Here is a 16,854-nt window from a genome sequence, read left to right as displayed (position 1 = left end):
AAAAGAGGCGTATTACTGTTAATAATATAATTGAACTATAATAGTTCCAATTAAGGAAATGTAAAGCCAATATGAAAGCTGCTAACTTTTTATATTAGCGGTTAAACGCCGTTAACATTTCTAAAATTTATATAGTTTAAATAAAACATTACATTTTCACTGTAAAAATAATATATCTATATTTATAAATACTTAAAAGTAAAAATACTTCCTTAACATCTTCAGTGTCACGCTCTAATTATAAGCTATTTAAGTAAACGAAAAACAATATTACCAAAATAAATATTCAAAAAATAAAAGTTAAAAGATAAATCTTGAAATTAGAATCATATCAACCTTGAATATAACCAATTAAATAAATAAATAATCTATATAAACCTTGACCACCAAGTAATTCACCTCAACCATAATCAAATGACTTAGATGAATAATAACCTATTTTTAAAGGAATATATCTAATAAACTTAGTTGAAAGAAAAGGTATAAATCATATTGAACCAGCAAATCTAACAAAAGAAAGTATACTTAAAGAAAATAAATTATGAGAAAAATCAAAATTAGAAATAAGATAACCTAAATAAGCACCTAAAATAACAACTGTAATAGTTAAAAACTTTAAATAATAAGGTAAAGCAATCACATGAGGAATAGGAAAAATTAATCAAGATAAAAGACTACCACCAAAAACAGCAACAAACAATAGACCAATTATTCCAAATGAAATATAATAACCCTTATCATCAAAAGAAAATCTAGAATAAAAATTATTATCACCAGATATTGAATAATAAAACAAACGAAAAGAATAAGAAGCAGTGAAACCAGTAGAAAAAAATAAAGAAAAAATATTAAACAATTAATTCATCTTAAACAAACCATCTCAAGAATTAAATCCTTTGAATAAAATCCCGCTAAAAAAGGTATTCCACACAAAGATAAACTAGAAACATTAAAACAAACTGAAGTTAAAGGTATGAAATTAACAATTGATCCTATAAAACGAATATCCTGAGAAACCTTCAAATTATGAATTATTGAACCTGCACATATAAATAATAATGCCTTAAATAAAGCATGAGCCAATAAATGAAAAAATGCAAGCTTTGGATAACCTATAGCCAAAATTCTTATTATTAAACCAAGTTGTCTTAAAGTAGAAAGAGCAATAATCTTCTTTAAATCAAACTCAAAATTAGCGCCCAATCCAGCCATAAATATAGTTATACAACCAATTAAAAGTAATAATCAACCACAATTATAAGTATCCAATATTGGTCTAAAACGAATTAATAAATAAACACCAGCAGTAACAAGAGTAGAAGAATGAACTAAAGCAGAAACAGGAGTAGGAGCTGCTATAGCAGCAGGAAGTCATGAAGAGAATGGAATCTGAGCTCTCTTAGTTATAGCTGCTAAAACAATTAATATAGTAATGAGCTTTATTTCAAAAGAATTAGAAATAAAATCATAATAATAAATATAATTTCAACCACCAAAATTTAACATTCATGCAATAGAAATTAAAATAGCAACATCACCAATACGATTAGAAAGTGCAGTTAATATACCAGCACTATAAGATTTTACATTTTGATAATAAATAACTAAACAATAAGAAACTAAACCTAAACCATCTCAACCTAATAAAATTCTAATTAAATTAGGACTAATAATTAAAAAACCTATAGAAAGAATAAATATTAAAACAATAATAATAAAACGATTTATATTCTTTTCACCAGATATATAATCCTCTCTATAATAAATAACCAAAGAAGAAATATATATAACAAAAGATATAAAAATAAGAGATATTCAATCCAAAATTAAAGTTATAACAACTATAGAACCATTTAAATTGAAAAGCTCTCACTCAACAAAAACTCTATAGTCAATTATTAAATAATAAATACCTAAAATAAAAATTATAGTTCTCGAAATAAACAAAGAAAAAAAACTCAAAGAACAAATAGAAAATAAATTCACGGCCTAAGATGAAAAACTTCATATCATTGATTCCACAAAACAATATTTTTAATTAAAATACTTAAGCAAACTAAACAAAGAAATATTCACCCTTTAAACAGAGAATATTTAAAGGCAATCAATGTAAAAGTAAAAGATGATATTCACGAAAATAACCAAGAGAACAAGTATAAACACCAGAATAATAATTCCCATGCTGAGAATAAGAATATATATACAAAGTATAAACAGCTCTAAAAAAAGATAAAAAAATCAAAGCAAAGAATCTAAAAGAAGATCAAGATATAATTCTATTTAATAATCTAATTTCACCTACCAAATTTAAAGAAGGAGGAGCAGCCATATTTGATGATCTTAAAAGAAATCATCATAAAGCCATTCTTGGCATCAAATTAATTATACCCTTGTTAATTAATAATCTTCGTCTACCTAAACGTTCATAAATAATATTAGATAAACAAAATAAACCAGAAGAACATAAACCATGACCAACCATTAGAGAAAGAGAACCTACACAACCTCATCAATTCATAGTCATCAATCCACCAATAACCATTCTTATATGAGCAACAGAAGAATATGCAATTAAAGACTTTAAATCAACCTGACGAAAACAAATAAATCTTACAATAACACTCCCAGATAAACCTAAAGACAATCAAAAATAATTAAACTTTAAACCCAAATAAGAAATAACCTTTATAAAACGAAAAATACCATAACCACCTAACTTTAATAAAACACCAGCAAGAATTATTCTACCTGAAATAGGGGCCTCTACATGAGCCTTAGGAAGTCATAAATGAACCAAAAACATAGGTATCTTAACTAAAAAAGCCAAAATTATAAATACATAAAACATAAAATAATTATAGATAATTTACATAATTATATTATTATAATTAATATAATTATTTTTATTAATTATATTATTTTATATTTAAATTAATAATTTTATTTATTATATCCAATTATAATAATATTAAATATTAAATTACATATTATTATATATATTATATTATAATAAACTATTTTAAGCTAAAAACATAAGTAGCTATAATCCTAGGTAAATAATTGCATTAAAATAATCAATTGATAATGGTAAGATGAACTTATAATACTTTAATTTCAATTAAATGTAATATATTAATATAAATTATTTATTATATATATATAAAATAAAATAAAATGAGCAGGATAAATTAATCCTAATTAAACAAAATAATACATAAAAGAATTTCAAAAAAAAACCTTTCTATTTATATATAAAATAAATGAAGTGCCTGATTAAAGGGTTACCTTGATAGGCTAAATAAAGTAAATAAAATTAACTTCATTAAAATTACATAAGATAGAATTAAACTACCTCCTTTAGTATCAAAAACTAACGTGCATCATACACCTTAATGTAAAAAGGTAAGCTAAACAAGCTAATGGGTTCATACCCCATTTATAGAGGTATCAATCCTCTCCTTTTTAATGACCAACAACTCTACAACACTTCTCTTCCTATCAACATTAATGATAGGAACGATCCTGTCCATTTCATCAAATTCCTGATTTGGGGTTTGAATAGGACTTGAGATCAACTTACTTTCATTTATTCCGCTCCTAACAAGAAATAAAAATATAATAATAAATGAATCATCAATTAAATATTTTATTGTCCAAGCAATAGCATCGACAATATTATTATTTTCAATTTTGCTGATTCAAATAAAATATCCCATGGGATGGGAAACAGAATTTATCCCATCAATAATAATTAGATCTAGACTATTATTAAAGATTGGAGCTGCACCTTTCCATTTCTGAAGTTATAGGAGCATCAAGATGAAATAATTGTTTAACATTAATAACATGACAAAAAATCGCCCCAATAATGGTCTTATCTTATTGTATTCAATTAAGAACTTTTATTTGAACAATTATTATCTTAAGAATTATTATTGGGGCAATAGGAGGTTTAAATCAAACATCCTTACGACAACTTTTAGCATATTCATCAATCAGACATCTAGGTTGAATAATTAGATCATTAACAGTCAGAGAAAACATCTGAGAACTATACTTCATTATTTACTCACTATTAAGATTAATTATAGTTTTATTATTTAAGCAAATAAATTTATTTTTCATAAATCAAATTTATTCAGCCAGAAATATAAAAACCGAAATTAAATTCATAATATTCTTATCTTTATTATCTTTAGGTGGACTACCACCATTCCTTGGATTCTTACCAAAATGAATTGTAATACAATCATTAATAGAAAACAATATAACAACTATTATAACTGTATTAATCTTTAATTATATATAATAGAGAAGTTGTTGTGGTCATACATAGGGGCGTTTTTTTTTTGGTAATGTTTGTGGTTTTTTTCTTTTTTTTTTCTTTAAATATTTGAATCTTATATTTTTTCCTGAATTAATAGATTTAAAATTTTCTTATTTTTTATTTTTAAAAGTTTTATTCTTGCTTGTTTATTCACTTTTTCTTTGTATTATATGTAAGTTTTGTTAGACTAAATGTTCTTTTTGCAGTAATTTGATTTAATTATCAAGTGATTTTGGATTTAGCAATTGATTTAGTATTGGCATAATTCGTGCCAGCAGCCGCGGTTATACGATTGATACAAGTGAATATTATTGGTTAAAACAGTTGTTTCAGGTCAAGGTGCAGCTTATAGTTAAGAGGAGGTGGGTTACAATAGATTTTTGTTTATAACGGATTTGATAGTGAAATACTGTTAATGAAGGTGGATTTGATAGTAATTTAATTTATTTAATTTAACTGATATTGGCTCTGAGATGTGTACACATCGCCCGTCGCTCTCAATATTGATTATTCTATTTTATTTTAAAGTAGCTTCAATTTAGATGAGATAAGTCGTAACATAGTAGATGTACTGGAAAGTGTATCTAGGAAGAGTTTCAAGATATAACTTATTAGTAAAGTGTTTCATTTACACTGAAAATTTTTCTGTGCAAATCAGGATATCTTGAATATTTATTTTATTATATTTATTTTTTGTTTATTTAATTATTTAATATAAATAATTTTATTGTATTTTTGTCTTAGTATATTTTATAGAATTGATTTTTTAAATTATAGTTTATTGGTAATGTAAGTGTTTTATGAAATATTATTTTAAATTTTTTTAAGTAGATTTTATTTATTGTACCTTTTGTATCAGGGTTTATCAAAATTTTAGTATTTATTTTACTTGTCTCGATTTGGGTTGATTTATAAATAATTTATAGTTAATGTATCATAATTATTATTAAATTATTTATAGAAATGAGATGTTAATCGTTTCCCAAGATATCTAGTTTCTTAAGAAAAAATTTAATTTTTTAAAGTTATTTGTTTTTATTTAATTTTTTAAGTAAAAATATTAACTTATTTATTCTTTAAGGGATAAGCTTTGAAGTTAATAACCTATAATTTATTTTATAGAAATATAATAGTAAGCTTTAAACCAGCTATCTTTAAGATTACGTTTTAGTTCATTATTTTTTATTTTGATTTTATAAATATTTTAGGTTTTTTATTAAGATTATTAATTTAATTTTAAAATTTTTGTAATAATGATAGAATTAGTATATTTATTTGTATGAAATTTTTACCTTGTGAACTTATTATAAGGAACTAGGCAAAATTGATTTCCGCCTGTTTATCAAAACCATGTCCTCTTGTTTATATTTTGAGGTCTGGCCTGCTCACTGAGCGTATTTTTAAAGAGCCGCGGTATTTTGACCGTGCAAAGGTAGCATTATCATTAGTCTCTTAATTAGTGGCTGGAATGAATGGCTTGACGAGAAATCAACTGTCTCTTAATAAATTTTTGAATTAACTTTTGAGTCAAAAGGCTTAAATTCTTCTTTAGGACGAGAAGACCCTATAGAGCTTGACATTTTACTTTTATATAGTTTTTTGTTTGTCTTTCTATATTTAATGATGATGTTTTGTTGGGGTGACATGAAGAATAGATAAACTCTTCATTATTATATCATTTATTTATGTTTATTATTTTGATCCATAATTTATGATCATAAGATTAAGTTACCTTAGGGATAACAGCGTAATTGTTTTTGAGAGCTCATATCGACAAAGCAGATTGCGACCTCGATGTTGGATTAAGAAAAATTTTGGGTGCAGGAGCCCAATGATTAGGTCTGTTCGACCTTTAAATTCTTACATGATCTGAGTTCAGACCGGCGTGAGCCAGGTCGGTTTCTATCCTAAGATTGTTAATCCATATTAGTACGAAAGGACCATATGGTTAAAATATTTTTTGTTATATTGATTAATATTAATTTATTTACTATTTTGACAGATTAATGTGTTGAATTTAGAATGCATTTATGTACATATTTTCTACAAATAGTATTGATACTTTATGATTTATTTATATTTATTTTGAATTTTCTTTTATTGGTTATTTGTGTTTTAATTAGTGTTGCCTTTTTAACTTTATTAGAGCGTAAGGTTTTAGGTTATATTCAGATTCGAAAGGGTCCAAATAAGGTAGGTTTTGTTGGAATTCCTCAGCCATTTAGAGATGCTATTAAGTTAATTTGTAAGGAGCAGCCTTTTCCTATTATATCTAATTACCTACTTTATTATTTTTCCCCTGTTTTTAATTTAATGATTTCTTTAGCCGTTTGAGTAATTTTTCCTTATTTAACTTATATGTGTTCTTTTTCTTATGGATTTTTATTTTTTTATGTTGTACTAGATTAGGTGTTTATACTGTTATAATTGCTGGTTGATCTTCTAATTCAAATTATTCATTATTAGGTTCTCTTCGTTCTGTTGCTCAAACAATTTCTTATGAAGTTAGTTTAGCTTTAATTTTATTGTCTTTAATTATTTTAATTGGTAGTTTTAATATGTTTGATTTTATAAACTATCAGCTTTATTGTTGATTTATTATTATTTCTTTTCCTTTAGCTTTAGCTTGTTTTGCTTCTTGCTTAGCTGAAACTAATCGTACTCCTTTTGATTTTGCTGAAGGGGAATCTGAGTTAGTTTCAGGATTTAATATTGAGTATGGTGCGGGTGGTTTTACTTTAATTTTTTTAGCTGAATATACTAGAATTGTCTTCATAAGAATGTTATTGGCTTTAATTTTTTTGGGCGGTGATTTTTATTCTTTTATATTTTTTATTAAGCTTGCTATTATATCTTTTGGTTTTATTTGGGTTCGTGGAACATTACCACGGTTCCGTTATGATAAATTAATGTACTTAGCTTGAAAAAGTTTTTTACCTTTATCTTTGAATTTTTTTATTTTCTTTGTTGGTTTAAAGATTTTATTTATCTCATTTGTTTAGTGAAATTTTTTGAGAAAAGTTAATAGAAGAGTTAAACTTCTAATTTTATGTTTTCAAAACATATGCTTTTCCTAAGCTAATTAACTTTATTCCTTAATTAATTTATCTCATGCGTTTGCGACATGGACATTAATTAAGAAATATGTGAAGTAAATAATTGTTAAGATTTGACCTGTTATAATATAAGGTTCTTCAACAGGTCGTTTACCAATTCACGTTAGTAAGCATACAACAACTACTATAATTCAGAATAAAATTTGATTAATAGGGTAAAATTGAATGCCTCGGAATGGTGTTTTATTATAAAATGGTAAAATTATTAAGATTCTAATTGATAAAAATAATGCAATAACACCTCCTAACTTATTAGGGATAGATCGTAGAATTGCATATGCAAATAGGAAATATCATTCTGGTTGAATGTGAACTGGTGTTACTAATGGGTTGGCAGGTACAAAGTTATCTGGATCTCCTAATAGGTAAGGATTAATTAAACATAGTATAATTAATAATGATGTTATTATTACAAATGTAATAGAATCCTTAAAGGTAAAGTATGGATGGAATGGAATTTTTTCAATATCTCCATTTAGTCCAAGAGGATTATTAGATCCTGTTTGGTGAAGAAAAAATAAATGAATTGCTGCTATAGCAGCAATAATAAATGGTAATACAAAATGGAATGTGAAGAATCGATTTAATGTTGCATTATCAACAGCGAATCCTCCTCATACTCATTGGACTAAATCTGTTCCTAAGTATGGGATTGCTGATAATAAATTAGTAATTACTGTTGCACCTCAAAAAGATATTTGGCCTCAGGGTAAGACATATCCTATAAATGCAGTTGCTATAACTAAAAATAAAATCACTGTACCAATTATTCAGGTATGTATATATATATAAGATCCATAGTAAATTCCCCGTCCTACATGTAAGTAAATACAAATAAAAAATATAGATGCTCCATTTGCGTGTAAGGTTTGGATAATTCAACCATTATTTACGTCTCGGCAGATGTGTACTACACTACTGAATGCTATTTCAATATTTGATGTATAATGTATAGCTAAAAATAGTCCAGTTACGATTTGAATTACCAAACATAACCCTAATAGGGATCCAAAATTTCATCAAAATGAAATATTTGTTGGGGCAGGTAAGTCAATTAAAGAGATATTAATAATTTTAATTAAAGGATGTCTTAATCGTAAGGGTTTATTCATTAGTAATTATCTTATTTTACGAATAGGTCCCTGATTAATATTGGTGATTTTAACAACTGCTAGTAGTGCTAAAAATAAATAAATTATTATTATTATTGTAATAATGAATGTTGGTCTATTATATAATTTTTCTAAAGATATTGTTATTTCTTGATAATTGATTGAATTATCAATATTTATAGTTTCGGTGTCTTTGAAAAAGTCTATAAATATAGATATATCTAGAATAATTAATATTAATATGATAAATACTCACATTATTAATGTAATAATTATAGTGATTGATTTAGGCTGAAATATTTCGTTTGATGCAATTCTTGTAATGTAAATAAATAATACTAGTATACCACCAAGAAATGTTAAAAATAAAATATATGATAATCAATATCTTTCTATTATTGTTCCTGTTATTAATCCAACTAGGAAGGTTTGAAGGATAATAAAAAGCATTATTGATATTGGGTGTCTTAATTTAATAAAATTAATATTTATTACATTTGATAATGATATAATTATTATTTTGATCATTTCAGGGGTTAGTTTATTTAAAATACCGGTTTTGGGGACCGATGATGGAAGCTTTTCCACCTCTGAAGTTTTAAAAGTGGGGGCTGGACTTATTTCCGGTTTACAAGACTGGCGTTTTTTTTAAACTATTAAAACTAATGTTTATATTCTCTATTTTTACTTCTTTATTGATTTATTTTACTGGTGTTTATGTTTTTTCTTCTAAACGTTAACATTTATTAATGGTTCTTTTGAGATTAGTATATATTGATCTTTCTTTATTTATGTTAGTTATTGTTTTTCTTATTGAGTATGATTATTATTATTTGTTTCCTGTTATTTTTTTAGTTTTTTCTGTTTGTGAGGGTGCTTTAGGTCTCTCTATTTTAGTTTCAATAATTCGTTCTCATGGTAATAATTTTTTTAATTCTTTTGGTTTATCTTTATGTTAAAGTATTTATTTATAACTATTTTTTTGATCCCTCTTTGTTTATTAAATAATTGTTGATGGTTGGTTCATTCTTTAATGTTTCTGTCGGGTTTTGTTTTTATAATTTGTGTTTATTCATATGCTGATTTGAATATAATTAGATATTATTTTGGTATTGATTATTTTTCTTGTAGTTTAATTTTACTTAGTTTTTGGATTTGTTCTTTAATAATCACTGCTAGAGGTTCAGTTTATTTAAGTTCATATCATTCTAATTTTTTTGTTTTTATGGTTTTGATTTTAATAATTATGCTTTATTGTTCATTTGCTAGATTAAGTCTTCTTTCTTTTTATATTTTTTTTTGAGGCTAGATTAGTTCCTACTTTACTTTTAATTTTGGGTTGGGGTTATCAACCTGAGCGTTTGCAGGCTGGTGTTTATTTAATTTTTTATACTTTGGTTGCTAGATTACCTTTATTATTAGTTTTATTTAAGGTTTATGATTTTTCTAAAACTTTATATTTTCCTTTATTGGTTGATTTTGGTTCTTATTATTTTATGTTTTATGTAATTATAATTTTGGCTTTTTTAGTTAAGATACCTATGTTTTTGGTTCATTTATGACTTCCTAAGGCTCATGTAGAGGCCCCTATTTCAGGTAGAATAATTCTTGCTGGTGTTTTATTAAAGTTAGGTGGTTATGGTATTTTTCGTGTTATAAAGGTTATTTCTTATTTGGGTTTAAAGTTTAATTATTTTTGATTGTCTTTAGGTTTATCTGGGGGTGTTATTGTAAGATTTATTTGTTTTCGTCAGGTTGATTTAAAGTCTTTAATTGCATATTCTTCTGTTGCTCATATAAGAATGGTTATTGGTTGATTGATGACTATGAATTGATGAGGTTGTGTAGGTTCTCTTTCTCTAATGGTTGGTCATGGTTTATGTTCTTCTGGTTTATTTTGTTTATCTAATATTATTTATGAACGTTTAGGTAGACGAAGATTATTAATTAACAAGGGTATAATTAATTTGATGCCAAGAATGGCTTTATGATGATTTCTTTTAAGATCATCAAATATGGCTGCTCCTCCTTCTTTAAATTTGTTAGGTGAAATTAGATTATTAAATAGAATTATATCTTGATCTTCTTTTAGATTCTTTGCTTTGATTTTTTTATCTTTTTTAGAACTGTTTATACTTTGTATATATATTCTTATTCTCAGCATGGGAATTATTATTCTGGTGTTTATACTTGTTCTCTTGGTTATTTTCGTGAATATCATCTTTTACTTTTACATTGATTGCCTTTAAATATTCTCTGTTTAAAGGGTGAATATTTCTTTGTTTAGTTTGCTTAAGTATTTTAATTAAAAATATTGTTTTGTGGAATCAATGATATGAAGTTTTTCATCTTAGGCCGTGAATTTATTTTCTATTTGTTCTTTGAGTTTTTTTTCTTTGTTTATTTCGAGAACTATAATTTTTATTTTAGGTATTTATTATTTAATAATTGATTATAGAGTTTTTGTTGAGTGAGAGCTTTTCAATTTAAATGGTTCTATAGTTGTTATAACTTTAATTTTGGATTGAATATCTCTTATTTTTATATCTTTTGTTATATATATTTCTTCTTTGGTTATTTATTATAGAGAGGATTATATATCTGGTGAAAAGAATATAAATCGTTTTATTATTATTGTTTTAATATTTATTCTTTCTATAGGTTTTTTAATTATTAGTCCTAATTTAATTAGAATTTTATTAGGTTGAGATGGTTTAGGTTTAGTTTCTTATTGTTTAGTTATTTATTATCAAAATGTAAAATCTTATAGTGCTGGTATATTAACTGCACTTTCTAATCGTATTGGTGATGTTGCTATTTTAATTTCTATTGCATGAATGTTAAATTTTGGTTGTTGAAATTATATTTATTATTATGATTTTATTTCTAATTCTTATGAAATACAGCTCATTACTATATTAATTGTTTTAGCAGCTATAACTAAGAGAGCTCAGATTCCTTTCTCTTCATGACTTCCTGCTGCTATAGCAGCTCCTACTCCTGTTTCTGCTTTAGTTCATTCTTCTACTCTTGTTACTGCTGGTGTTTATTTATTAATTCGTTTTAGACCAATATTGGATACTTATAATTGTGGTTGATTTTTACTTTTAATTGGTTGTATAACTATATTTAAGGCTGGATTGGGCGCTAATTTTGAGTTTGATTTAAAGAAGATTATTGCTCTTTCTACTTTAAGACAACTTGGTTTAATAATAAGAATTTTGGCTATAGGTTATCCAAAGCTTGCATTTTTTCATTTATTGGCTCATGCTTTATTTAAGGCATTATTATTTATATGTGCAGGTTCAATAATTCATAATTTGAAGGATTCTCAGGATATTCGTTTTATAGGATCAATTGTTAATTTCATACCTTTAACTTCAGTTTGTTTTAATGTTTCTAGTTTATCTTTGTGTGGAATACCTTTTTTAGCGGGATTTTATTCAAAGGATTTAATTCTTGAGATGGTTTGTTTAAGATGAATTAATTGTTTAATTTTTTTTCTTTATTTTTTTTCTACTGGTTTAACTGCTTCTTATTCTTTTCGTTTGTTTTATTATTCAATATCTGTTGATAATAACTTTTATTCTAGATTTTCTTTTGATGATAAGGGTTATTATATTTCATTTGGAATAATTGGTCTATTGTTTGTTGCTGTTTTTGGTGGTAGTCTTTTATCTTGATTAATTTTTCCTACTCCTCATGTGATTGCTTTACCTTATTATTTAAAGTTTTTAACTATTACAGTTGTTATTTTAGGTGCTTATTTAGGTTATCTTATTTCTAATTTTGATTTTTCTCATAATTTATTTTCTTTAAGTATACTTTCTTTTGTTAGATTTGCTGGTTCTATATGATTTATACCTTTTCTTTCAACTAAGTTTATTAGATATATTCCTTTAAAAATAGGTTATTATTCATCTAAGTCATTTGATTATGGTTGAGGTGAATTACTTGGTGGTCAAGGTTTATATAGATTATTTATTTATTTAATTGGTTATATTCAAGGTTGATATGATTCTAATTTCAAGATTTATCTTTTAACTTTTATTTTTTGAATATTTATTTTGGTAATATTGTTTTTCGTTTACTTAAATAGCTTATAATTAGAGCGTGACACTGAAGATGTTAAGGAAGTATTTTTACTTTTAAGTATTTATAAATATAGATATATTATTTTTACAGTGAAAATGTAATGTTTTATTTAAACTATATAAATTTTAGAAATGTTAACGGAGTTTAACCGCTAATATAAAAAGTTAGCAGCTTTCATATTGGCTTTACATTTCCTTAATTGGAACTATTATAGTTCAATTATATTATTAACAGTAATACGCCTCTTTTTGGCTTCAATTAATAAGAATAAGGGTAGTACATACCAAACTTCCAGGTCGAAACTGACTGCAATATTTCGCTTCTTATTCTATTTAAGGTTGATTGATAATATCAATACTTTTTGAATGCAACCCAAATGTTATATTTAACTACAACCCTTTATTCTGCTCATTGTAATGCTCCTTGGTTTCATTCATGGTATAGTCCTCCTAATAGAACTAGAATAAAAAATATTGTTGATACTGTTCAGATTATAATGTCTGAAGTTTTAAAAATAATTACAATTGGTAGAATTAGTGCAATTTCTACATCAAAAATTAAAAAGATTACTGCGATTAGGAAGAATCGTATTGAGAATGGTATTCGTGCTGATCTTTTTGGATCAAACCCACATTCAAATGGTGATCTTTTTTCTCGATCATTAATTAATTTTTTTGATAGTGTTGTTGCCAGGATTATAACAATTATTGGAATAATAAATCTAATGAAAACTCTTGTTGATAGAATTAGAATTGTTTTTCTTGATTTATATCAAGCTTTCTGATTGGAAGTCAAATGTACTATTTATACTAGAAAAACAATTATCTACCTCATCAATAAATAGAGATATATAAGAATAATCATACTACGTCTACGAAGTGTCAGTATCATGCTGCTGCTTCAAATCCAAAGTGATGTCTTGGTGAAAATTGATTTATTGAGTGTCGAAGTAGACATGTTGATAAAAAGATTGTTCCAATAATTACGTGTAAACCATGGAATCCTGTTGCAACAAAGAATGTTGATCCATAAACTGCATCTGCAATGGTAAAAGGTGCTTCTCAATATTCATCTGCTTGAAGTATTGTAAAGTATAGTCCTAATAACACTGTGAAGAATAATCCTTGTAGTGCTTGAGTATGATTAGATTCCATTAAACTATGATGTGCTCAAGTTACTGTTACTCCTGATGCTAAAAGAATAGCTGTATTAAGTAATGGAATTTGTATAGGGTTAAAGGGTTGAATTCCTATGGGAGGTCATAGTATTCCTAGTTCAATTGTTGGTGCTAATCTTCTTCTAAAGAATGCTCAAAAAAAAGAAACGAAAAATAATACCTCTGATGCAATAAATAAAATTATTCCTCATCGTAATCCAATTGATACAAATCCTGTATGTAATCCTTGATATGTTCCTTCTCGTACTACATCTCGTCATCATTGAATTATAGTTAGTAGGGTAATTCCAAATCCAATTATGAATAAGTTAATATTAAATAGGTGGAATCATTTTGCTAGTCCTGATACTAGGACTATTGCTCCAATTGCTCCTGTTAATGGTCAAGGTCTATAGTCTACTAAGTGGAATGGGTGGTTTGAGTGAGTTGTTAACATAGGTTTAATATACTTCTCTAGAATATAGAGTTCTTAGAATTGAGAAAACATAGGCTTGAATTATTGCTACTGCTGATTCTAGAATTAATAGAAGTATTTGTCCAATAATTAGTAATGAGATTAAGTTTATTGCTATAGATGGTCCTGTGTTTCCTAATAAGGTTAATAATAAGTGTCCTGCAATTATATTTGCTGCCAACCGTACTGCTAATGTACCTGGTCGAATAACATTACTAATTGTTTCAATTAGTACTATAAATGATATTAATGCAGGCGGTGTACCTTGTGGTACAAGGTGTGTAAATATATGATTAGTATGGTTAATTCATCCAAATAATATAAATCTTAGCCATATAGGTAGGGCAATTGCAAATGTTAATGCTAAATGTCTTGTTCTAGTAAAAATATAAGGGAATAATCCTATGAAACTGTTAAATAATATTATAATAAAAATTGAGATGAAAATGAATGTTGTTCCATTAAATGATTTTGGTCCAAGAAGTGTTTTAAATTCATTATGTAAGGTTAAATTTAGTTTATTTCAGATAATGTTAATTCGTGATGGTGTAAGTCAAAATAGTGATGGGATTAATAATAGTCCTAGAAATGTTCTAGTTCAATTTAATGATAAATTAAAGATGTTAGTTGATGGGTCAAATGTTGAGAATAGATTTGTTATCATTTTCAATTTAAGTTTTTTATTTCAATTGTTCCTTTTTCTGCTCTTTTAATAAGGTTAGGTTTAAATGAGAGGAAGTTTATTTGATTAAACAAGATTAATGTAGCTGAAAATATAATGAATAGTGAGAATCATATAAGAGGGGATATTTGAGGGATTTGGATATAATTTCCCCATCAGAAGTAGTCGTTAATTTACTATTATTTGGTTTAAGAGACCATTACTTACTTTCAGTCATCTGATGAATTTCAAGGTGTACTAATTTTTTTTAGTTACTTTAGATTGACACTCTAATGTTATTTATTTTAACTAACTCCTTAAATTATCTTAGATAATCACTTAATAAATAAATTTACTGAAGTTCTTTCAATTACAATTGGTATAAATCTGTGGTTTGCTCCACAGATTTCTGAGCATTGTCCAAAGAATAATCCAGGTCGATTTATTGTGAATGTTCCTTGATTTAACCGACCTGGCGTTGCATCAATTTTAACCCCTAATGCAGGAACTGCTCATGAGTGTAGAACATCTGATGCTCTTGTTAATACTCGTACTTCTGTATTTATTGGTAGGATTGTTCGGTTATCTACATCTAGTAGTCGGAATCCATCATTTTCTAGGTCTTGTTCTGGTGTTATATAAGTGTCAAATTCTACGTCTATGAAGTCTGAATATTCATATCTTCAATATCATTGTCGTCCAATGGTTTTAATTGTAATTATTGCATCTACTGAATCATCAAGTAAATATAATAGTCGTAATGATGGAAGGGCAATAAAAATTAATGTAATTGCTGGTAAAGCTGTTCAGATTGTTTCAATTAAATGTCCATGAAGTATATTACGGTTAGTATAGGCAATAAATAATATATAACTTAGGGCATAACCTACAATTACTGTAATTAATAATAATACGACCATAGTATGATCATGAAAGAATGATAATTGCTCCATTAATGGTGAAGCTCCATCTTGAAGAGATAAATTTGATCATGTTGCCATTAATAAATATTTTCTAATAAAAGGTCAAACCTTTATTTGTAGAGCTTAAATCTACTGCACTAATCTGCCATATTAGAATCTAGAGATTAATGGTAATTCTGAGTAACTATGTTCTGCAGGAGGGTTATTTTGTAGTCATTCTGTTGATCTTCTTATGTTAGCTCTAAATATAATTGCTCGGTTTGTAATCATTCTTTCTCATATAATTACAATGAATATAATGATTCCTACAATAGAAATTGTAGTCCCAATTCTTGATACTACGTTTCATGATGTATATGCGTCTGGGTAGTCAGAGTATCGTCGAGGTATTCCTGCTAATCCTAGGAAGTGTTGAGGAAAGAATGTTAAATTTACTCCAATGAATATAATTGTAAATTGGATTTTTAATCATGTATTATTTATAGTTAATCCTGTAAATAGTGGATATCAGTGAATGACACCTCCTATAATTGCAAATACTGCTCCTATAGATAATACATAATGAAAGTGGGCTACTACATAATATGTATCATGTAATACAATATCAAGTGATGAATTTGCTAATACTAATCCTGTTAATCCACCAATTGTAAATAGGAAAATAAATCCTAGAGCTCATAATAATGGTGGATTGAACTTGAATTTAGTTCCATATAATGTAGCTAATCATCTAAATACCTTAATTCCTGTAGGTACAGCAATAATTATTGTTGCTGATGTAAAATATGCTCATGTGTCAACATCCATTCCTACTGTAAATATATGATGTGCTCATACAATAAATCCTATTAGTCCAATTGATAGTATAGCATAAATTATACCTAATGTTCCAAATGATTCAATTTTTCCTCTTTCTTGACATACAATATGTGAAATAATTCCGAACCCCGGTAGAATTAAAATATAAACTTCTGGGTGTCCAAAGAATC

At 26.3% G+C, this 16,854-nt stretch overlaps 1 protein-coding gene and 1 long non-coding RNA gene across 2 annotated transcripts in view; both read right to left on the bottom strand.

The window, feature by feature from the left end:
• LOC126354504 (NADH-ubiquinone oxidoreductase chain 5-like) overlaps window positions 1-1,764 on the bottom strand; it is a 44,479-nt gene extending 42,715 nt beyond the window's left edge. The window contains exon 1 of the mRNA XM_050004227.1: window positions 1,041-1,764. Coding sequence (XP_049860184.1) covers window positions 1,041-1,212 — 172 coding nt within the window. The 5' untranslated portion in view covers window positions 1,213-1,764. The remainder of the gene's footprint in view (window positions 1-1,040) is intronic.
• A 3,277-nt stretch (window positions 1,765-5,041) lies between these two features.
• Window positions 5,042-16,854, bottom strand: part of LOC126354510 (uncharacterized) — a 37,144-nt gene continuing 25,331 nt past the window's right edge. Inside the window, exon 2 of the long non-coding RNA XR_007565342.1 lies at window positions 5,042-5,662. This is a non-coding gene — a long non-coding RNA (uncharacterized LOC126354510). The remainder of the gene's footprint in view (window positions 5,663-16,854) is intronic.

This window comes from Schistocerca gregaria, chromosome 3 (assembly GCF_023897955.1).
Source record: "Schistocerca gregaria isolate iqSchGreg1 chromosome 3, iqSchGreg1.2, whole genome shotgun sequence".
Lineage (NCBI taxonomy): Eukaryota > Metazoa > Arthropoda > Insecta > Orthoptera > Acrididae > Schistocerca > Schistocerca gregaria.
Note: the sequence above shows the minus strand (reverse complement) of the source record. Positions and strands in the feature narration are given on the sequence as shown.